Raw genomic sequence first — 23001 nt, 5'->3', positions numbered from 1 at the left:
GATGCTGCAAAATGTGCTATTAATGTGTCCTGCGCTGTGAAAAGGTTACTATTCTTAAAATTTCAGAAGTTTTTGTCAGTACTTTCACTTTGTTCTGTTCTATACTTATACTGAACTGAGAAGAAATTATTGTATTTATACTCCTATACCTTTATTTGGCAGCTGTTGCAGCTTGTTCCTTTACTCATAAAGTAAGACTTTACAAGTAAGACTCTACCCATAAATACTGTGCTTGTAAAGTCTGCTTTGCTCCAGTCTCAATGAATAATTTATAGCTCAATAAAACTCTAGCCTTTCGTCCTGGAGTATGTTCAAAGAACCCAAAGCAGGGCTTAAAAACGAAAAACGTTTTGCAGACTTTCACAATAAGGTTATATCTGTTGCATTGCTCATTTTTTAAGGGGTATGCTTCTCGTTTGGGGTGCAAGAGCTCCCGGGTTCAGATATGCACTTGTTCTAGCAAAAGCAGGACACAGCTAGAGGTAGTCTTTGAATATCTTGACCATATTATAATATTATATAAACTATATTTAGTGTTTCACCATATCTGATTTAAGTTACACATACATTATGCGCTAGGGCCTCTATTACTTGACCGTTTAGGAGCACTCTTTATTTGCAAGTATAGTTTCTAACCACACTGTAAATGCCTTCAGTTCTTATTGAAGTGACTGTTTAATTGCAGGCTGCAGAAAAAAACAGCATGAGACCTTTTCACTCACAGCTAAAGGCTTTAATAGGAAGTCATTTATAATCTTAAACAGCTATTACATCTTAGGAACAGTACATACATCATGTAGTAGAATTGTCAATATTGTCATATAACCCAATGAATTATTGAATGTAAGATTGTAGAGAAATGGGTTTATATGCCTTTTATCAAATATTAAAGAAGTTTCTTTCTGTCTGTCTTAACAAATGCTGTTATCCACTTTAGAGTCACATTCTTTTGATAAACACAGGTACATGGTTTAATATAGTGTTTATTTTTCAAAGTAAAATCAAATTGCATTAAAGTTAAATGACAAAAAATAATGAGAGCTTTCATGTGATCTGGACTAAAAAATAACCACATCAGCCAATGAAGGTTGAACAACCAGGCAAGTAAATGTTATATGAAATAACCAAGACACATCAAATCCACAGGAATCAAGGAAGGAGGGATGTGGGAAGGCTTCTCATATTTCCTGTTTCCACCCAGGCTTTACCTTCTCACTTGTCATAGTAGAACCATTTGTCAACTGAAAAAAAAGTAAAACATAAGATTTAAGTTCCATGAGGCAACAAAACAGAGTTGCTGCAAATATCTATAAACACCCACCTGAACTTGGAATAGGTTCTTCAGCTCCAAAAGCACATGCCTGTAAGCGTGATTAAATGGTGATATATTTATTTGCTTAACTAATCACCTTTAAAGTTCACGAGGAATACATGTGCATGTCATTAATAGACTAATTAAATGCTGCCAAGTTCTCAGGGCCTATTTTCTGTTTTACAGGAAGCCATTAGATGCTGGTTTCTTTTTGATCTCAAAAACATTACTCTTATAGAGAGCAGCAGTGAAATGAAAGAAACTGCCTTTAGCATTTCTCTGTTTCTAGTTTCTTCACTAATCAAATAGGAAGGTATGAATGCTAACATGAATTTAAAAATAAAATGGACTTACAGATTTAACTACTGCCTCGGCATCCCCAGCAGAGCAGCAGAACGGACTATCTGAAACGCTGGTGTTCATGCTAATCAAAGAAAGGAAGACTTTTTTAAAAAGAGCAATTTTCTGCCTATACGCATGTCTTTCTCACCCCCAAAAAGTGCACATATTTATAGTGTTTACTTAGTGTTTTATTTGCTCCAAGAAACACATTACCAAAGCAGCTACAGTGCAGTGAAAAAGTATTTGCCCACTCCCTTGTTTCTTATATAGATTGGGTAGCATATTCCTGTTAATAAATGAAATTGTTTAATGCATTTTGCATTCCCTCGGTTTGACTCAAATTAAAGTTTGTTTGACGAACAAATCAGGAAGGGGGCCAAATGCTGTTTTCACAACACAGTACATTATATTCTGTTGTCTTCCTGCTCTATCATCTATGCAATGCACAATCATTGGCTGGAGAAAATTAGGGCAGGAAGTGCCTCTAATAGTATCTGTCACATAATGTTGCTGAGCTTTATATTTGCACAAAGCAATTTTTTTTTTCAAATTAATCAACTTGTTTACCAGTTTAACTCGCCGGCATTGGTCATCTTAGAAATCAGTGCCTTCCAAAACTCATGTGTGCTCTTCACTGTTTCAATGGCAAAGTCCTGGAGAATACAAAAGAAATACAAAATCAAACATCCCCAGCTATATGTCTCTAAACTGAAAATGTAATCATGTATGTATTGGGACGGATTCAGTATAGCTAAAAATATACTATCAGAAGTGTAGTCTGATGTCAAACCAAGACCTAGACTAAAATGCTGAACGCTGTACCCGGTCCTTGAACTCTCCGTTAAAAGCAAACTGATTTTCAGGTTTCCCATCTGGTACTTTGTATCTTTTAAACCAATCAACAGTTGCCTCTAGGTAGCCGGGCTTAAGTCGCCTCACATCATCAATATCTGCATGAAATGGAGAAAATGAAAAAAAAAATTAATTCCAAAAAGCTTGCACAGTCTTCGCGTATTTTCCAGCAACATAAACAACTTTAATTTTTAAGTTATCCCTACTGTTAAAACTGCCAGCTTCTGGGTCCTCAGTATTGATCACTATGACCTTCCAGTCTGTTTCACCCTCATCGATCAAAGCCAGAGTTCCCAAAACCTTCACTTTGATTACTTCTCCTCGAGAGCACACCTGAGGATTAAAGATACTGTTTTGAAAAAGCTGCAAAAAGCACCATTTCAGTAAGTCTCTTCAGCCAGACTTGTTCCAGTACCTTATTTCCTATGTCACATATATCGATGGGATCATTGTCTCCGCAGCATCCTGTGTCGCTGTCCTTGTGGTTGGGGTCTTCCCATGTCTGTTAAGGAGAAGTGTATGGGGTTAACTGAACAGAGACATGGCCTAGTTTCCTGCTGTACATATATCATCTGAGTGGGACTCGCCTGCGGTATAGCTCCATAATTCCAGATATAACCTTTGTGGGGAAACACATTTGCTACATAACGAAGATTGCCCTTCTTCACGTCTTGCTTCAGTGGATTGAGAGGATCTTTAGTGGCAATCTGTGAAACAAAGACATTAAGTACAAAAATAAAAATAGAAAGAAGCAATGACTTAGATTGTAGTCACTACATTACCACAAATATGGGAGGGATCTTAGAAAGCAACAAATACATATTTTTGCAAGATATGTTATGTACCTCCATCTTTGCATTTGTCCACCTTGGAACTTCAACAATGGCATGAAAAATATTCTAAAAATGGTAAGAGACATAGCCTTGTTACTGTCGTACCTGATGATGAATTCTCCTAGTGGCTTATTGTGCTACTTATAGACTGGCATAATGGTTATCTAAGGTAGGATACAGATCATTGCACATATGCCTAAGGAGTTTCAAGAGAAACCCAGCAGCTACCACAGTTTTTGTTATCTATTCAATGATTTGTCTAAATAGTCAAAATAAGGACATATGTATTTAAGAAATGTGAATAAATTAACCTACAAGGCAAAATACGGCACAATCAGCAGGTTTTCAATGATATAAGTTCTTCTCTAATATCCCAAAAGACTAACAGCCACACATGATGCTCACCTCTGCTTCATTTGCATAGATGGGTACATCGTGAAAGGGAGAGATGTATTTGCCCTCAGAGTTTTCTATGAAAAGAATTACACAGTTTCATCTCCCTATTCAAATAAATAATATGGGATCTTTACATCTACTTAACAGTAGTGCTCCTGTAATATACTGCTACATGTTATGCAAGCAGCTATTACACTATACAGAATCCATGAAGGAATTATTTCCCACAAACAGTCAAACTAGTTCATTCAAAGAGCTGTGCTTACTGAAATACACCCTGTACTCCTGGGTGTTCGGCATGCCCTTCTCCTCGATGGTAAAGCTCATGTCTGCTGTTGGTTTAAACCCCTCCAAGTGTGGTCTGTTCACTAATTCAGCAGGACTAAGAAGCTCCCGGCAGACAGGCAGTCATGTAAGACAGGGGAGCAGACATGCGCACTTCTTAAGCCTATGGGGTTAGAACCCAGACAACTACCTGTATTTGACAATGGGGCTGCTGTGGGAAAGGCGTAAACACCTGGTGACAGATCCATGCTGGCTTCTGCCTGTTCCTGTATGGCTGCTGTGTTCAAATCACACCTAGCACTGGCATCTGTAGCTTACAAAAGTAACCCGTGTGAAGCAGAGTTGCTCAGAATAGTAATCAGCAACTAATCCTTTCTGTTGCCACTTCTCCGTGCCTGCCACATGCATTCTGCAGCACAGACGTGAAGTTTCTGCCTTGTCTGTGTGCGAAGTGATTTGTTTTCGAGTTCCCCGTTACAAGCTGTGGCTCCCGAGAGTTCTTTTCACAGAAAAACAGATGGAGCTGACAGGTGTTAGCTGTAAGCCAATTAACACGGCAGGATTAGGTGGTGTGCAGTGTTGTGACTTCTTACATCTCAAGTTTCACTTTTAACTGTTCGATAACATACTTATGAGCTTGTTTTCGGAAACACTGAGAAAAAATATTTAAATTAGTTTTGATTTTTGCATGCTTATGTAATACATTTGAGCACCGAGTCCTATTCTACATGAATGCCTTTAAGTTTTTATATTAATCTTTTGTACCAAAGTTTAATTTTTTTTTTCATTTGCTTGTTTTGTTTTGGCTGAACTTTTTTATGTCACTTAAATCATGCATTTCATTTGTATATTGTTATCCAAATAAAAAGCAGTGTCAGAGTAAAAGTGCATTAAAGCACCTTATGGGAAAAAAGGAAGAAAAACACAATATACATGTGTGGGAGTAGTCTTATATCTTTGTCGTGCAATTTCTATATTAAAATCATGTAACTGTACAGTTCTTTATTATATATAAAGTATTAACTTTCAGCTATTTATATGAAAAATCCTGCTGTAAACCTAACTAAAATGTGCAGTGCCAAAAACTGCTTAATATAACCTGTCAAACTGCACAATAGCACTAAAGAAAGTATGCTCCTCTGCCTATAGGTACGGTAATTAAAACACAGTGAATTAAAGAGGAGCGTGAAGCTGAGTGCGAGGTCACACTCTGGGAAGCAGACAAGTCACGTGGCACTGAAAGCTTGCCACCAGGCTAAATGTCCAAAGAACATTCTCCTTTGGCAGACTTGTAGATGCTGTATCTGATGACTTCTCCCAACAGAAATTATGTGTATTCAAACCCATTTTCACCCTAGAAAAGGTTTATTTGGATTATTCGTTCACCAGATCTTCTTGGTTTTCTAATGATACACGCAGACTTGAAACTCTGCGCTCAAACATCAGGTGAAATAATCCAGACTCAGCAGGGATGCTATTTAAAGTGTTCTTGAGGAGTAAAATACTTTGAATTGCTCTTCTGAGAACCTGTCTCTGTCTTCTGGAGCTTCTATTACAGTTACAGTGAACTGGAATTATCCAACTTTGAATGTGGCTACAATACCTTCAGGCATCTTGAAAGGATGTTATTCTGTGAGCTCCTCATACTGTATCTACCTGTGTGAGAAGTACCTGCACTCAGAGGGTGAACTACAGACGACATTCAGTGTGTACAGACTATTATCTTAGCAATTGCTTTTCTCTTGCTTGTTTAAATTATTGCTCCAGCTGTAATCTATGTTCTAGTCCAATTCTTTAGATTTTATTTTTGCATGTATAATATTTAGCCAAATGTTTCTTCTTGCAAAACATTTTTCAGGTGCAATCTTAGCTTCCAGTCAGTTGTATTTGCATAGCCAAGTGCTTCACTAATACAATACAATCTGTACTTAGATCCTTGATTTGGATAAGAAAACACTCACCCAAAATGGTAAAAAAAAAAAAAAAAAAGAGAGAGAGAGAGACTTGTGAAACATGAAAACATTTAAAAACAATCCTGAACACTTTTGTACTTCTGTGTCATTTAATACAAACTCAGTATTGTATATAACATAACCATCTCAGCAAAGTCACCATGTAAAAAAAGGACAAATACACAGAGACTGCTTAGTTTTCAATGTATATTTGTTTTTTCCCCTATCAAAAACAGTAAATAAGCCATAATAAATATATAATTTGAAACAATGTCAAATGGTGTATCAAGAAAGAGTGATTTAATTTCCAGAAGTCTTAATACCAAACGCAGAGCCTACAGGGTTCCCAGCAGCATTGAAAAGTCAAAGAAAGAGGTCTCCGCACAACTCTGTTTTTGTTGCTTGTACAGTATAATGATATCCTGAAGTATTTTTGTCCTACCTGTAACACAAAACTAATTCAATTTAAGCAAGTAAAGGCACACAGCTCCATGCTACAGGAGGTGAAATACATTTATCGTGCATTTTAGGACTCTGTTGTTGACAAAATGTCAAATTTATGAGGAGACTGCAGAGCTGACTTTGTGTTTGAGTCCAGAGGGTTTGACTTCACATTCAGCCACTTCAGCGATGGCATGTCAGACAACTTCTCCAGTGGTACTTCTGTAGAGGAAAATTTAAAAGACAAAAAGACTGAGATGTGTAAATATGTACCTTTCTCACAAAGAGGATACATTAACAATTCTTTTTTACCAGTAAGGCTATTTCCCTGAAGATCAATACGCTCCAGTGTGGCTATTTCAGTAAGCTTATCAGGGAAGATGGAGAACTTGTTATTAGCCAGGTTGATGCTGGTCAGATGCTTCATTTCCGACACAGAATCGGGCAGTTTGGTGAGCACATTTCCTTGCAGGTCCAGTTCTGCAAGGTATTTCAAGACACGAGTAAATCGAAGGGTCACTTGGCTGTTTTTCCCCATCAGAGCACGAAGACATTCTGTCAACGTTTGTGAGGTAAATAGCGTGTGAGATTAACAGTATACTAAAGCACAAGCTTTTAAAAAATTAAATAATTAATTTAAAAAAATACATCATTTACCTCTGAGCTGAGTGAAAGTTGTAAAGAACTTGCTAGAAACGACCTTCATCTCATTGTCAGCCAATGTGATAACTCGGATGTTTTCTGTGACAGTCCTCAGGACTTTGAACACACCGTCTGGGAAAGAAGCTAGCATGCATTTTGACAGGTCTGCGGAGAAGAAGAAGAACATAGTTATAAAATAATCAAACATTAACACAGTGTAAATCTATAATTACTCTGATAATTACACATGATTACTTACTATTCTTATTATTACATTCTGGCATTTCAAGTTATGTAGCAGTCAACTTTAAGCCTATGTCGCCACCTGCTGGTACTATCTCTGACAACAAATTCATTTATATGCTCTGAACAAAGATTAAGTGAGAGACAAAGGAAAGAATATGTTAAAGTGTATCTTACCCACACTATCTTTTCCCTCCTCTACAGTAGCATTAATCCTCCGGGCCACTTTTGCAACAGCCTCAGCCATTTTTCTGCTTTAACTTTTCCTAAGAGATATAATGCAACATTACACATACCTCCACATATAAATGATAAGATGATAAAATAGTAACTACACTATCAGTCAAAACTGCTGCCCATGCTGACATCCCACTGAAGTCAGCACAACACAGTCGACGCCTGTTTTAAATTTAGCCACAGGCTAAAAATGAACCTTCTAAGGCTAAATCTCATTAAAGATTGCTAGCACTGATAAATGTCACACTTTAGTTGTTTAACATGGACACACTCCAAATTTTTGTGCACTTTTGGTTTTAAGTACATTAAGGCAATTTCTAACAGAATTTAATGTAAAGACCTGACCTGCAAGTGTATTAACAGCACAAAGTCAGATGGATTCATATTCTTCTTCATATTCTTTTCTAGCTTAATAAACTTAGTACTGGCACAATATTAAGGTCGTAGTTCTTTGCTTATCTACATCTACATTCTGAACTGGTTGAGTTTTTATAACTAGTTATGTTTGTTTAGCACTAATTCCTACTCAAAAAAATGATCAGAAAAAAAATAGCTCTTCTCATATATTGTACTTTCAAGTACTCCACTGATGAATATATTTGACATGTCAAGAGTTTTTTGTTTTGTTCCAGTATTCACAATTTTGAATAAACAGATTAGAAATTAATATAAACGAAAGACAGCTCAGGTTAAACAGTTGACTTGTCTTCTTCTTTTGACTGTTTTATGGGTTGACACAGTGGATCATCTGCCTCTATCTCACCCTACTTCTTGCATCCTTCTCTGTCACACAAACTCTCTGCATGCCATTTTTCCACTACATTCATAAATCTTCTCTGTGGTCTTTCTCTTTTACTCCTGCCTGGCAGCTCCACATTCAGATATCCCTACCATCTTATAAACCTTTCCTTTCACTCTTGCGGCTATCCTTCTGTCACACATCCCCCCTAACACTGGTCTCCACCCACACCATCAAGCTGCCCTTGCTTTTCAGCTCTCTTGTCCACTGCCTGTTCTGTTGCTTTGTTTGGTTTACCACAGGTATTTAAAGTCATCTATGTTTACTACCTTTACTGGTTCACTGTTACACCCATCTCTCTCTCACACGTGAAATCTGTCTTTCTTCTATTGACTTTCATTTCTCTTCTCTCTAGTGCATATCTCCACCTCTAAACAATCCCTTCCAAATGCTCCCTGCTCTCACTACAGACCAAAATGTCATCTGCGAACATCAAAGTCCAAGGAGACTCCTGCCTGACATCACCTGTCAGCCTGTCCATTACCACTGTAAACAAGAATGAGGCTCAGAACCGATCCCTGATTAATCACACCTCTGCCTTTAACCCATCTCTCACTTCTGTCACACCTCACCACTGTCTTGTTGTCCTCATACATGTCCTACACCAACCTAACATACTTCTCCATCACTCCTGACTTCCTCTTAAGACTACCACAGTTCCTTTCTTGGCACTCTATCATATGCTTTCTCCAGATCTAGAAAAAGACACAGTGCAGTTCTTTAAATAAAAATAATAATAATAATAATAATTTGAAACTATCTGGTAATTTGTGGTAAATTAAAGACAACTCATAAAACATTTGTTACATTGAATTACAGAGTGTTTGAGAGAAATTCAACTTTTGCCTTTGCCCATTATTAAAACCCATTAAGTCCTCAAAGTGGAAATAGTAACATAAAACCCCAGAAACGTTGCTTCAGTTGAGCCTTCACGAAGATCGCTTTTCACTTCTGGTTAACCATAAAGCTAGTAAATAAAGCATGTATGCTAACATAAAAATCTTTAGACTTACTTCAGACCTACACTACCAGACTAATATAAATTCACCGGTTGACAGACATATAGCTATGCTCTGTGTCATTGAAGCTATACAAAAAAGTCACTTACCTCAACTAAAAGCCTGCTAGTGTTACCAAAACGTGCAGCTGCCGGTGTTAGCTAACTTAGCTTCAGCTTCTCAACCCACCAGGCAAGTTTAATGAGTGTGTATTTTTAACCAGGGGAGAGGCTGGCTGGCTCACCTCTTTGCTGCTGCGCTATTTTTTTTCGGTCAGTACGATACGTTAGCATCACCTCATATAAGCAAAGAAGTTATCAAACAATGCAAAAGCAAGTTAATGCTTAGCTTCGGTTAGCTTGCTAGCTAACATAAGTGATATTCACGAGCGTCAGTCCTGCGCTTTGAAATTGCAGAACACGAAAATTTAAAATATAAAACAAAAGAAATAGCGTCATACACGAATTCCATGAGTAATAAGGCGCAGATACCACAACTAAATAACTTAAACCATCTTTAAAATTTATTGAACACGTATAAAAGATTTTTTTTAAATAGTTGCTGGTTAATTCAACTATAATTAAATAGTTAACCACATCTGCCTGAGTGGAAACTGACATTACGAAGTTAAATGTTGTCTTACCTCTGAGTCCTGGTCAGCTATTGCCAGTCTGACCTCTGCCATAGTCATGAATCTGGCAAGTTCCTGGTTAGTCAGTATTTTTTCAAAGGATTTGAATACAATGAGCTCTATTGCTTTAGAAGAATAGAACCTAGTTTAGCATTGTTACAACAAACTGCAACTTTAGAGTGTTGGCTGGATATTCCTTTTACAATGCTATATTTTGAATGTAAGAGGAATTTGGCAGTCACTTACTGTAGATGACTGAAACAGCTAGAAAAGTCCACCTATTTTGAGTGTGAGTGCTTTTGTGAAACACAGTTCACACACAATCCTGTTGCTAAACATAAGCTGTACCATGCTATTTGTCATGAAACTGTAGCATCTTAAAAACCAAATACACCACATAATTTTTAATCAGTATAACAAAATACATATTAAGGGTGCAACATGTACATATAAGTAATTTTATTTTAATATTTACAATAGTATAACAATATAAATAGCCATTATAACAATATACACAAATGGTAGTCGACAATAAAACTGTGCTGAAATATTAATCAACATTACCATTAAATATTTACAATTATAACAATTGATAATTTAAAGTGAATGAACTTCAGTTTGTGACAATAGGTGAACCCAATTTTTGAATTCACATTTTGGTACATCTCAAAATGCAACTATTCTTACAAACCAAAGCCTACATCACACATCAAAATGTTGTCTCTGTACAACGCTTCGACACAGTCTTGCAGTGCTTTCTTCCTTCTGTATAAATGTTTTATTTTATTTTATTTTATTTTATCTTATCTTATCTTATTTTATTTTATTTTATTTTATTTTATCTTATTGTATTTTATTTTATTTTATTTTCAGAAATTACTTGGTTCTGTCAAGAATTTCTGTACAGTGTTAAGCCTGCTCTGCAGCTGGTTTTAGCTTTCACTGGCACCCGCACTGATCCACAATCATATCCTCGTGGTGTCGAAGGAGCATCTCTCCATTTTCATAGTACAACATGCTCAGTGGGCTCATTTTGGTTGGTGCACAGCAGGGTGAGGCCACTCTGTCAGGGTGGAAATGCTTCAGGAGACTCTGGAAAAAGAAAGAGAGAGGCTTTAGGCCAATTGTAGATAACTGCAGTTCTTTAAAGAAATATAGTAATAGCGTTATACTATCTTAGCTTACTGACATACTGACCCACTTACTGTCATCTGATATTTGCTATTCTGCTTTTCACTTCATTTAGTAAGTTGTTTTGCTTTGTTGATTGTTGAATTTTGAACATTTCTGTTCATTTAAGCTATTTGTTATATGTTTTGTTGTGTTTAACGTAACATTTTGAACCACTTTAAACCAAAGACGTTCTGATAAATAATTGTCATATTTGAGATTAAAAAATGATATCTTGTTTTACCCTTTTTCATAGTGTGGAAAAGGAGTACTAACAGATTTGTTATGATGAAAAGCTTCAAATCCTCACGTTTTACTAAATTAGCAAAACAAAAAATAATAAAACAATTATTATAGCCCTGCGACAGACTGGCAACCTGTCCAGGGTGTACCCTGCCTCTCGCCCTAAGACAGCTGGAATAAGCTCCAATGAATGAATGAACAAATGTAAAAAAAACAAAACAAAAAAAAACACACACAAAAAAAACTAGTAACTACGATTCATATTTGCATAGTGTTTCAAGTATTTGAGATACTTGTTTTGTCATTTTGAAAGTAATTGACAACACTTTTGGGTAGAAAAACACAGGAATAATTTCCTTTTTTTAATATATAGTTTACCATTACTGTTCTCTACTGTTTGTGAACCCCCTTAGAGAGGCCCTCCACCCTTTTTCTTCAGTCCTAACTGGTGTCAAGTTAACATTGTTAAGACATCCATCAGACAGCCACCACCACACACTTAACCAGTATGTAGTGCATTTTCACAATGATATGTCTCTGATCTAACACATTACTGTAGCTAAATGTCTCAATTTTTTCTTTTTAGTGAACAAAAAACATTATTACATTATTACTTACATAATACATTACATTACATAATTAGATAAACATTATTTGACTCAAGAGCCACTGAGGACTTCCGGTAAATTGAGTTAAGTGGTATTTTTGCTTGCCTGCAGATTTTTCATAGTTGTTATCATTGTTGATCACGTAAAGTTTATTTTATTACATATTAGTCTGAAGTACTGTTTCCATAAGTTGTACTTTAGTGGTTTAGCTACAGTTCAGGCGCTTCCATTGTGAAGTAATTGGTATTTTTATTAGATAGATAGATAGATAGATAGATAGATAGATAGATAGATAGATAGATAGATAGATAGATAGATAGATAGATAGATAGATTGTCCCTATCCCAAATTGTCCCTGATGCATATATCTGCCAGTGATTGTGTGCATATGAATTTTTAAACGGTCTGCATACAATGTTCCTATGATGATAATATGAATATGTGTAAGAACAGAAACTCTAGATAGGCACTCACCTGCATGTAGGCATGATTGGTTGGATTTAAGTCTTCTCTCAGAGGACTAGGGCAGGAGCCTTCACAGCGGTAGGCATTGTATTTTTTAGGAAAGACAATCCAGGACCCCCAGCCAATCTGATTAAAGTCGACATGCAGGTCCACTTTGCGACAGAGCGATTTTTCACTCACTCTTTTGAACAGCTGTGGGGTTCTTGCTGTTTGCTCTCTCTGGCCCCGTTTGCTCCTTCGCCTCTTTTTGATTTCAGCAGGGGAGAAGAACTTGGATTGTTCAGCTGTATGGAGTAAGCTCGCTTTAGCCTTTGAGTTTTCATCAGACCCTGTGTGTGAGAAGACAACCAGCAAGGCCCGGTCACTCACATCCTGGTCTTTTGTCAAACTTGTTTCATAAACAGGCTCATCGGGAAGAGGCAGGCCTCGCTTTTTCTTTATCACTTTCCTTCTTCTTGACACTCGCTTGTGTCGAATTCTTGTTGTTGATTTCTCTTTAAGCCAGCTCAAGAGGGGATTTGTCATGTTGAATACTTTCCAGCTCTGAGATGATGTGACTAGTGACGATTCTGTGAGCAGTGCCAGCAGATGCTGATCCTGGTCATGGTGGTGATACACCTCCACGCTAATGTTGGAAACATTCATTGTCCAAGGTAGCTTGATTCTCAACTCTGCTGCCTGGATTTGTTTGTCAGCTCCCAGCGCATGGAGGTCAAATGTCGCCACCCAGGATCTATGTCTGTACTTCAAATCTGATATAGCAAAAATGGAAGAATTAGCATAATTGAAGAGCACTTTGTATGACACAGATTATAATGACTGATTGTGTGTTACTAATGCATGTAAACCAACAAACAACCACCTGTGTGGGAAATTAATCCCCCCCCCCCCCCCCCCCCATTATTATATTACCAAACATTAGATTGCTGTCTTTCCCTCCTCACCACACAGGTAGATAGCTGCAACTTTGTGAGCCTGATTTTGCTGGAAATCTATTCTTCTAAGCGTTTTTCCTCCCTTAAAATCTCCAAGTGCTTTTGAAAGGTGATCACCGGATTGTTGAAGGTTACTTTTCTGATAATGTAGGGTCTCGCCAAATTAAATAAACTTATGGAAGGTATGAGTGCAACATATATCTTAACTATGACATGACATTTTCAGTGTGCAGCCTGTAACAGCTTTATTAAAGAAGATGCAAATCAATAAGAAGGCCTACAGCTTCAACCTTATATGTTTTGCTTGTTTAGTGGATTTAATCAGCCAACAGGAATTATTTTAACCTAAAATGTTTTTTTTGAAAGTTTATTTACCTCATAACAGAAGTCAGATAAAATCAAAAAATGAAACCTTTAATGAACATGCAGGCTCATCTGGTGAGAAAATAATAATATATGTCATCTAGAACTTCGTGATTAGGGGATTTCAGTAATCAAAGTTGCTTATGCTTTTTCCCAACATAACCCATTCATTATGCTACCCATGGACACCCTGCTCTGCGCCCACATCTGTAAAGAGACCCATTGTGATTCTAAACAGGTGTGGTTCCGATTAATCTAAGGGATGAACGGCTTTAAAACATTTAACTTTTGCATTGTCCGCTGCCTATTGAGTTCTTCTCTTGATCAAAAGTGCAAACCACCCGCGCTATTAATCCACTCAAACCAAACACGTAGCCGAAACCAATCACTTAACACATCCCTGCTTCTCACGGCTTCTGCATATCCTCTGTCAAACAAACAGGTAGTAACTCTAACACTTTACCGAGATGTGAAATTAGATTCTGCAGCAGGGATTGGGGGGGGGTGTCCTGTGCTGGCTGCTTGTGCCACCGTTAAATCCAGCGCTCTAATTTAATCAAACCAAGTGCGAAAAAGAACTGAAGGAGGTTGTTGATTTGACTAAGCAAGAGATTTGTATAGGGGGATGTCTGGCGAGGTATCTAATCAACATCGCCTATTTAGCGAAGAAGAGGTTTGCTTTGAGAATTAGAGAGAATACCGGCCTTTTCACACGCTGATCTCTGCATGGTTATTCACCCCCTAAGCGGAATGTGGATTGAAAACCTCTGAGGTCGTCTGGCACGCAGTGTTGACAGAAAAACTAAACTCCTTAACATCTGAGAGGATTTATTAATGGTAGAGAAGACATCTGACCCGAACCAAAGCTATAAAACACGAATGTCAAACGATTCCCTGCACGTTTCTGACAAACAAACCAAATATTTTTTATGAAGCAACGAGCCAGATCTTACTTTTAGCCATCATACTCTTCACGGTGTCCGCTTGTCTTGCGGCATCTTGCTCCATCGTATCCATAAGACCGGAAAAATTCGACTTGAAATTCCTGTAAAGTTGCATCATGTAGCTCGGCAGATGATATCCAGTTCCTCGGTCCATCACGGCAAAACGGTGCAGCGGCCTCATAAACACCCCATCGCTGGATTTATGAATCCCTTGAGCCAGCAGCGCCAGCAAAGATGCATGGAGCGCAACACCCAAAGCTCCCCATGAGCGCATGTTTTAGGTCGGTTAATGACAAATTCCTCCTCTGGAAGAGCAGGGGAGCCTTATATACTCTCACCCACCCCCTTTCACGTTTAACAAGTAGCTGAGAACATTAAAGGAAATTGACATGAGTCCTCAAGACTTGCTACCTGACAGCTCATCATCTATTCAATTGGTAATGAGGCGCCTGGGTTGGTGTTTACAAGACGCACAGGTTTTGTTTGCACCATGTTCTTTGGGCTTCTGCAGCCTGACTCCCCATTCTCAGACTAATTGTTTCATCTGTTTGGTTTGCACTAATTGTTAGGCTTTCCCATAGTCTAATTTAGTCTACTACGGGCCCCTTGAAATGCACATCAGGGACAATGAATGGGCTCTATTACCCATCAGGCATGTCTTCGTACAACAACAACAATGGCAACAGAACTATTAATGTTAAAACATCACTGCAACCAGTAATATAGGGAACGCACATGACATTTATACTACATTTATTATGCATTTGTTAATAACTTGGCCTAATTTAACTTCTAATTATACCTCAAATGGCCTTTTGTGACAAGAATATTACGATAAAAGATGGAGACGGATAAAACAGGCCTACCACAAACTGAGATAAAGTCGCTAGAAACTTAATATAGACCTCTGGGACACTATCAAGCAGCACAGATAGAATGAAGCAGGAAACACGTCTTATCTCGCTCATATTTAACTTTAAGATGTTTACTTTTAAAGCTATACTATTATATAAAGCTTTACATCTTCTTTATGGTCAGAAATCAATATTTATTGAACTCACTGGTGTTTTTCTGGTTAGAATTCCTTAAACAGCGTATTAATTTTATTTGTAATGTTTATATATAAGCTTTCATTTTATTAATAGTAGTTGTATACACCTATTATAAGGATGCTTAATTTCAAAGTGGCATAACAGCAATGAACCTTTTAAATATTCGCAAAGTTTGCACGTCAAAACTCTTGGTTCCTGCAAAGAGCATCTGTGGATGGTTGTCGCAAACTGCGCATGCGCTATGCGTCTCCATTCACATAATGAAATCCTTTTCCTCGAGAATCTCCCGAGAAAGGATAAAAATTAATGGATATTTTTTATCCACCTGTATAGTTAAAAAGCGGTGCACTTTGTCGACAACATCTACACCGGAATTACCGAGGTCCGAGGTCTGTTTTCCTAACTGGCCCGTCGCTTTTTCACCTACCGTGTGCTGAAATGGTGAGTAGCTTTAAAGTTTACGGGTCTTTTCTTGCACGAGTCATGGCAGCTAAAAAGAAAGTTGGCACTCGTGCCGTTTTTGGACCCCAGTATCCCTCTAGATTACAATCTTCAGCAAATATGGATTTTGGACTTTTGCTTGGACTAGACTTCCGCAGTGAAGGATATTTTCATGATGTGCTTGTGTGGCTGATGGGGCATACATGTGCTTGGCACCCCCACCCCCCATCTCTCCATGCCTGCACTGCATTGTGCATTCAATCTGGTGTTTTGGGCGCTGACAGTGATAATTAATAATAATAATAATAATAATAAAAACAAGTTGTGCAAACCACGATAGGCAGTTGGGGCTCATTACTATAGAAATGCATAAATGGATAACCGTTAACTTATGTTTTTATTTGCTTATAAAAAACAAACATTTTCTAGGATGTCCTGATGTGTTACAGTGCAACGATTACACGCGCATGAAAATTACATTACAGTACATGCATGCAAATGATAAAAGGTTTGAGAAAAACAATGTGTTATGCTCTGCGTAATGCATTTGCATCACTTATGCAAAAACTGGATATGTACTAATAATAGGTGTGTTTTATATGTTAGCGCTCATAAGACAGGAAAATGAACCAAAACAAATACTTCTACATACAAATACCACTAACAGAAACATAATCTAAAACCGCGTCATGTATTTACATGTGCATTTATAGCATATACAGTATATAATAGGCAAATAGTGACGTCATGCTGCATCTGCGTAAGATTTTACTAGGCCTGGTATAAAGTCTAAAAGCACAAAGCACATGATGTTCTTTGATTTATTTTGTTTTGTGTCAAGGTCTTTGTTTACTTTGGTCCTTCCAGCTGGTTATCCTTCCAGGCTCTTCTGTTTATATCGCTTTACCTGATGTCATGGGGGGTGGGGTTGGGCGGTGGGAGTGGCGATGGGGTGCACTGAAACTGCCTCTGATTGACTCGATCAAACCACGAGTATCAGTTAATCAAGAGTGATAGAACGAAACTCCTGGATGATTGAGCAGCCAAATACTAAATGGTGAGCCTTTTAATCTCAGTTTATCTTGATAAGATTGCTGGATGAGAAACTTAACTCCTACGTGCAATTTTAAAAGTTGTTTGTTTGGACATGCCCCACGAAAAGCCCCCACTTTGTTTCCAAAATGATTTATAGTAGATCTGTTCATAGGGATTGAGAAATGTAAAACAGGTGTTCAGTTAGGTTCAAGTTTCCTTAAGTCCCAGCGCTGCTTGTTTTGAAATTGATTTGGATGCATATTTGCAATCATTTATAAGAGTATTGTGCCAAGGTCAACTGAGTCAATACTGAGAGGGGCCAAATTCGGGATGGGGTGTTGCGGGTCCCAACTCTCTTTTCTTATTTTCTGAAGTTGCACAATAAAATAGCTGTGACTGTTCACCTTCCCCATGTTCATAATGAAACTATAAATAACAGCTGACTACAATAAAACTGCTAGGACTTAATCAAATACTTATAATCTACCATATGCATGTTTAGTTATACAGTCCGTTACTATCTACATAAATCAAAAATGCAGTGCAGGTGAAATAGTCATAATATGCTTTTATGTGGAAAAGAAAGTACACTTTTTTCAGTTTTAAGGTCTTAGGGATCCCTAAGACCTTAGAACTGAAAAAAGTGTACTTTTCAGTGAGGACATAATTAAACATGATCTGGTCCTTTCTAAGTCTTCAAACGAGGTAAATACATGCTCATATGAACAATAAAAATTATGTATTACACTGTGTCAAACTAAGCCAAAATGCAGAAGCAGTGTATGGAAAACTACCACACTAGCAAACTAGCACACCCCATGATTCTGTAGCTCTTGGGTTATTTTGTGATTTCTCTGAGCATTCCAGGGTCTGACCTTGGGGTGAATTTGTTGCAATGACCACTCCTGGGATAATTGGCACACCAGCTTGTTTTCTACATTTTCATAATCTTTATAAATTACATAACCCTCCTTCCTCTTTTGCATTGTGTTAACAAACAGCTGAACGCCAGCAGACTGCCAAAAGTGCTTTTAGAGAGAAGGTTGCTAATTATCACTTAATTTTTTATTACAAGCACTTGGCTGCTCCTAATCATCTTAATTCCATTGGAAGCAGTAAGGCTGTACTGCTTCCAATGTCTTGTTGTTCCTTTAATTGTATTTACATAATTTTAAGACCTGCTAAGAAACATTTAAAAATGTTTTTGATCTTCTTACATTCTAAGAAAAATTTGATGTAAAAAAAATTTGATAATATCAAAATATTTGAAGGTATGCCTTTCAGTAAATATAATTTTGGTCATATCCAAAGTTACCCAGAGGACATTTGATGTAAATTAATTAATTTCCCAGTGGGCACTGTTTTCTGATTGTGATTTAATAGTTGTCTGAATGAAAAGAAGTGTTTTGGAAATTAGATAATTATCTAAATGCAGTTGTTAATTCTTACCACAAGGTGTCATATTTGATCAATGGACTCAAGAGAATATTGCACTGGACGTCCACCCAGAACATGCCAATGTGTATTTGTAATTAGTTATCATTTCATCTTCCCAAGAGCTTTGAGCTGCTGATTTATTTTTAACTTGACAGTGATTGATTAGGGAAACATTTTGATTTGGGAACAGTGTCCCTGTGCTGTGAGAAAGATGAAAAGACTATCTGAAAGCATTAATTTCATTTCTAATGTGTTTGGAAGCTTAGAACTTGTCTCAGGTGAAATACTTCCCCCTTCCTTACAATTGCTCTTACAAGGCTCTTAGCAAACTGGCTTTCTGGAGATAAGACAGACACCAGGCCTGAGAAGAGATTTGAACAAGAGAGGTGATAAAAGCCGTACAGTCCTTTTCCAATGGGGACATTAAGCAGAGAGGATATTTTTTCAGTCTGCCATTGAATATCCTCTTATTCTAAATTATGCTTTTTTTCTGATTTTTAAAAAAAGGGAAGGTGCATGAGCCTGTGCCTAGGTGGGTCACTCATTAGCTTTATGACAGTTTATTACAAAATCCCCCCCCCCCCGAAAAACAAACGAATATTTGTTACTTCTCACTTCCTGGGTGGATTCATTCATGTTTTGAGGTTTGCGGGCCATGGGAGGGTTTGGTTTCACATTCACTGTGTTGCAAGAACGTCAGAATCTTTGGCCTGCGAGGCTGCAGGAAGGAAGGAACAGGTGTGGCAGCAGTAGATTTTACATCCATATCTCGAAAAAACCACTTACCACATTTGCAAATCAGCTTGATGTGGACATTATCTTGTGACAGATTTGTGATCGCACATACTTTTGTAAGAAAACATTCTCACATGCAGTTCACTCAGACGATAAGCCCGATGTTGTTGGCCGTTTTGTTTAATAATTTGGAGTCCTAAGTGTAAATCTTACCCAAATGGGTACGTTTGGCAGAATTTCGATACAGGTATTTTGCAAGCAGATGCTGTTGGCTGTGTTCGTGCCTTATTCAAACCTTAGGATGCTTGCTGTTTGAACTGACATACCCTCAGTGTTATGACTACAAAGGGTACAGCACGCAGGCATTTACAGCTAAAACTCAAGCTTAAATCTAAGTATTTGCCCAGCTGTAAGCTTGTTTACTTTCGACATGACATGTGTTAACTGCTAATGAATGGAGTAATTAGCGCATTGCAGTGAATTAGGCTTATGTTGTCGGTGTTGCAAGTGTACCTTACATTCTTCAGTGAGGGTTTACTGCTGCATCTGCTCGTAATTTGTGTAAGAAGTGATGGTTTAGTTTGATACAGTTGCTGAAAGGTCTGTGTGTTCAGAAGGTATTGTGCTGGCAGGAGGCTCCGGTTTATGATTGGATGGCGAAGTGGATGGTGAGTAAGCCTCTGGGTCCGCCTCCACATCCTCTTCACCCCCCCCCCACCCAAACACACACACACGCACGCACACACATGCGCAATCAGTTTCATACACACACAAATCCCAGCAACCTTGCACCTCATGTGCAGGGGATGCATACAAAAAAGTAACAAACAAACCAACAGTGGAGCCCCCACCCCACCTCCCTGCACACTCCCGTCTTTTCCTACTCAGTGGCTGTCTGGGATCTGTCCTTACTGAAGGACATGTTCATTGACTTGCTTTATAAGGACATGTTAATGATGCAAGACTGCCGCCTGCTGTAGTTTGATCAGGAGGCAGAGACACATTGCCTCACAGAACAGACAGAGATGCCAGTGGGGATGTCTGAGTGAGACTGCTTGCCTGCCGGAGAGCTGTCATTTTGGTTCTTTTTAACCCATTATTTTCTGTTTTGTGATTGTGTTTCTCTGAGACTCGCGCACCTCTCGGACGGTGGAATGAGCAGCTGAATGTCAGGTACGGTTGTCATACTTTGCATTTTCTTTGTTGTGACACTTGACTCCTTTTGCTGGTTTGTGGTCGCAAAACGTGTCATCAGTATGTTTTCAAAAGGTACAAAAGAAATGGCATGCGCTGTTCTTTAGATGCATGCTGTGATTTTACATGAGACTTAAGAGATGTAAAATATCTTTTTAATCTGTTTACCACATTCTTTGATAATGCCAGTCATGGCTGATATTCACATAGCTACATGGACTGCATTCTTAATGGCATGTGACGCCTAAGCTCTCCTCTTAAGTGTTTATCCACTCTCATTCTTCTGCCGGAGTGACCAGCACCTGTTTAAAATGATTCAGACACCCTTGACCATCTTACAAAATGCTGCTCAGTCAAGATCTGTTTGCACTTACACAAGTTTATCACTTCAGCTCGAGTTGCAAGCGAAATGTAACATGTTAACAACTCGGTGTAAAATCTATCTGCTGTCACTTGAACCGGCAGATCTGCCAGAATATTGTGGCCAGACACTGAGGTTTACAAAAAGTGAAAACCACACCACTGCAGGCTTGAAATAAGAAGATATTATTGGCATCTTGAGATGAAATAAATTACAGACAGGGTTTTTAAAAATAGATTTGGAAACCCTTTTTAGCTGGAGCTCACTGTCAAGCTGTGATGAAAGCAAGAATGCACAAGGCTAAAGGTTACTCGTGATTTATGTTGTCTCACTGCAGTAGCAGAAGCAGAGTTTGTTTGTATCTCAGTGGATTTTCAGCTCTTACTAGTGCTACATGCCATTTCCTTTAGATGTCGTCCAGTCAGTGCGTGCACCTCGGCTGTCACTCTGGATGCTAACTCTTGCAGTGGAAATGCTATTTCACACATTTGATCAGATTTGAAAATAGCATCCTCTCACCATGCATCAGCACGCAGCTTCTTTTTACCACAGTGTGCTCTTTCTGACCACATCGCCGGGCTATTTCTTTTGTACAATGATTAGCAAAAGTCACAAGTTGACACAAATTCACAATGAGGTTTTTGGAACAGTTGAAGGAAAACACAAAAAAGATTTTTTGCAGAGGAAGCACTGAACTCATTTCCGTGCAGAACTGACATTTTAGGGCAGGAACTAGCAATGTCCTGTGGAATCACGCCTGCAACCCTTAACCTCGTTGGTGAAATATGCGTACAGCTGCAGGGAGGAAGTTTCAGAGAGTACATGTAAGCGTTTCCTGTCAAGGTGTGCTTATGCTTCCTTAGCTTGTGTGGGGGTGTGACTGAGTTTGGTCGAAGGGTTTTCTCGGTCTAGCCTGTGATGAGAGAGAGTGGGACAATGTGTCATTGTTATTATTAAATAAAATTAGCATTCAGATGTCATACTTTAAGTTAGCGCACAGAAGATCAGATGGTTGATGGGGATATTGTGTGGCTATTTCCAGACACGACATGACTGCATTGCACTAAATCAGCTTATTTTTGTGTACCCAGCATGCTTTTAGCCTAAACATTTTCAGACTGAACGAGTGGCCTCCATGGAGACCAGAAAATACACAGGATCCCTGATTATGAATTAGGTGATGTCAATTTGTATTGAATTTAGAATCTTAATGTGGCTTTTGTTGACACGCTGGCGGCTCTCCTCTCAACCTCAATGTGGGAAGTTGTGTTGAAAGATCTCCTGCGCACTACAAAGTGATACTCATCTCTCTTAAACCCCTGCATCTCGTATGAATAAAGGGTGCTCTGCATCCTTCCTCGGGGCCACCAACAGATGCATCCTGCAGCTGCAAGCTCCTTCCTGTCTGCGCTCAGACCCTTTTGTCTGAAGACGTTGCTACAGCAAAGTTGGGACACCGGCTGAATTTAAATGGGGCTGTCCTGAATGGAGCAGTACTGATAGGCTGGCAGTAGCTTCTGGTTTCCATGGTCGTAAGCCCACTATGCTGTCTTTGAATTTAAATATTAGTGCCGCTGGTTAACTTTCACCAGCTGATCACAGCTTTGTTGGCAGATTCCTACACAAACACAGATAGCTGAATTCAAGATTATTGTTTTTGTTTGTGTGTGCATTTACTTATTTCATTGAATTCCACTTATCTTTCATCGGACCCGCACACAGTGCAGCATCAGTGCAGTGCTTCAGTGTGTGTGCAGTACTACTCTGGTTGATGTGTGGGATAAACAGCCTCTCTAATGAGTTGCCTTGATTGGCTTGCCAGTAGGATGTTTATGACTGAGGGCTATTTCTACACAGGCCTCCACCCCGGTTGCCCGCCTGGGGGCGGAGACCAGGTCTGCCCATGCTGAAATTAGTGCAGTTGAAGAGCTGCTCTTGCGTCTAGCAAGAACGTCTGTATCAAAGTGTGTGCACCGTGGTCTTGCAGCAGTGGTGACAGGCTGCAAAGTAAGAGAGCAGAGCCTACAGTGTGACCATTTCCTTGCTGAAAAGTCA

At 38.6% G+C, this 23001-nt stretch overlaps 4 protein-coding genes across 9 annotated transcripts in view; 1 reads left to right on the top strand and 3 right to left on the bottom strand.

Annotated features, from left to right (window-relative positions):
- Positions 1-723: 723 nt before the first annotated feature.
- Positions 724-4636, bottom strand: ppa1a (inorganic pyrophosphatase 1a). Its single transcript, XM_040039238.1, has 11 exons — positions 4002-4636; positions 3745-3809; positions 3352-3405; positions 3094-3213; positions 2922-3008; positions 2713-2839; positions 2477-2604; positions 2222-2307; positions 1667-1736; positions 1322-1361; positions 724-1241 (listed from the first exon to the last, which is right to left on the bottom strand). Exons 1-11 carry the CDS (start codon positions 4060-4062, stop codon positions 1213-1215), a joined length of 867 nt encoding a protein of 288 aa, XP_039895172.1. The 5' UTR covers positions 4063-4636; the 3' UTR covers positions 724-1212.
- Positions 4637-6060: 1424 nt separating this feature from the next.
- Positions 6061-10101, bottom strand: lrrc20 (leucine rich repeat containing 20). 3 transcript variants are annotated; one of them, XM_040039327.1, is made up of 5 exons: positions 9976-10101; positions 7476-7564; positions 7071-7220; positions 6726-6893; positions 6061-6635 (listed from the first exon to the last, which is right to left on the bottom strand). In XM_040039327.1, exons 2-5 carry the CDS (start codon positions 7543-7545, stop codon positions 6499-6501), a joined length of 525 nt encoding a protein of 174 aa, XP_039895261.1. In that variant the 5' UTR covers positions 7546-7564; positions 9976-10101; the 3' UTR covers positions 6061-6498. The 3 variants fall into 3 exon arrangements, with proteins under 3 accessions (XP_039895261.1, XP_039895262.1, XP_039895259.1); XM_040039328.1 differs by lacking the exon at positions 9976-10101 and adding an exon at positions 9577-9721; XM_040039325.1 differs by lacking the exon at positions 9976-10101 and adding an exon at positions 9443-9720.
- Positions 10102-10876: 775 nt separating this feature from the next.
- Positions 10877-15628, bottom strand: ndr2 (nodal-related 2). Its single transcript, XM_040039344.1, has 3 exons — positions 14701-15628; positions 12459-13201; positions 10877-11055 (listed from the first exon to the last, which is right to left on the bottom strand). The coding sequence occupies exons 1-3, from the start codon at positions 14963-14965 to the stop codon at positions 10903-10905; spliced, it is 1161 nt and encodes a 386-aa protein (XP_039895278.1). The 5' UTR covers positions 14966-15628; the 3' UTR covers positions 10877-10902.
- A 368-nt stretch (positions 15629-15996) lies between these two features.
- Positions 15997-23001, top strand: part of pald1a (phosphatase domain containing paladin 1a) — a 57034-nt gene continuing 50029 nt past the window's right edge. For 2 of the 4 annotated variants that reach the window (XM_040039031.1, XM_040039029.1), the window contains exon 1: positions 20292-20564. The gene's annotated coding sequence lies outside the window, so the exon portion shown is untranslated. Of the gene's footprint in view, positions 16185-17220; positions 17242-20291; positions 20565-23001 lie in introns of those variants that run through there. The other 2 variants (XM_040039030.1, XM_040039028.1) reach the window with 2 other exon arrangements.

The sequence above is a fragment of the Simochromis diagramma genome, unplaced genomic scaffold, assembly GCF_900408965.1.
Source record: "Simochromis diagramma unplaced genomic scaffold, fSimDia1.1 OVJJ01000402.1, whole genome shotgun sequence".
Classification (NCBI taxonomy): domain Eukaryota; kingdom Metazoa; phylum Chordata; class Actinopteri; order Cichliformes; family Cichlidae; genus Simochromis; species Simochromis diagramma.
The sequence above is the reverse complement of the archived record's forward strand: the minus strand, read 5'-3'. Positions and strand labels throughout refer to the sequence as shown.

Coding starts and splice junctions, on each gene's coding strand:
- lrrc20 (XM_040039327.1), bottom strand. CDS start 7,545: ATGGCTGAGGCTGTTGCAAAAGTGGCCCGGAGGATTAATGCTACTGTA. Junction 7,221..7,475: donor GGAGGGAAAAGATAGTGTGG/GTAAGATACACT, acceptor TCTTCTCCGCAG/ACCTGTCAAAATGCATGCTA. Junction 6,636..6,725: donor TCAGGGAAATAGCCTTACTG/GTAAAAAAGAAT, acceptor TTTCCTCTACAG/AAGTACCACTGGAGAAGTTG.
- ppa1a (XM_040039238.1), bottom strand. CDS start 4,062: ATGAGCTTTACCATCGAGGAGAAGGGCATGCCGAACACCCAGGAGTAC. Junction 3,009..3,093: donor ATTATGGAGCTATACCGCAG/GCGAGTCCCACT, acceptor TCTCCTTAACAG/ACATGGGAAGACCCCAACCA. Junction 2,840..2,921: donor TATGTGACATAGGAAATAAG/GTACTGGAACAA, acceptor TTTAATCCTCAG/GTGTGCTCTCGAGGAGAAGT.
- ndr2 (XM_040039344.1), bottom strand. CDS start 14,965: ATGCGCTCATGGGGAGCTTTGGGTGTTGCGCTCCATGCATCTTTGCTG. Junction 13,202..14,700: donor GAAGAGTATGATGGCTAAAA/GTAAGATCTGGC, acceptor TTGCTATATCAG/ATTTGAAGTACAGACATAGA. Junction 11,056..12,458: donor CCAATCATGCCTACATGCAG/GTGAGTGCCTAT, acceptor TTCTTTTTCCAG/AGTCTCCTGAAGCATTTCCA.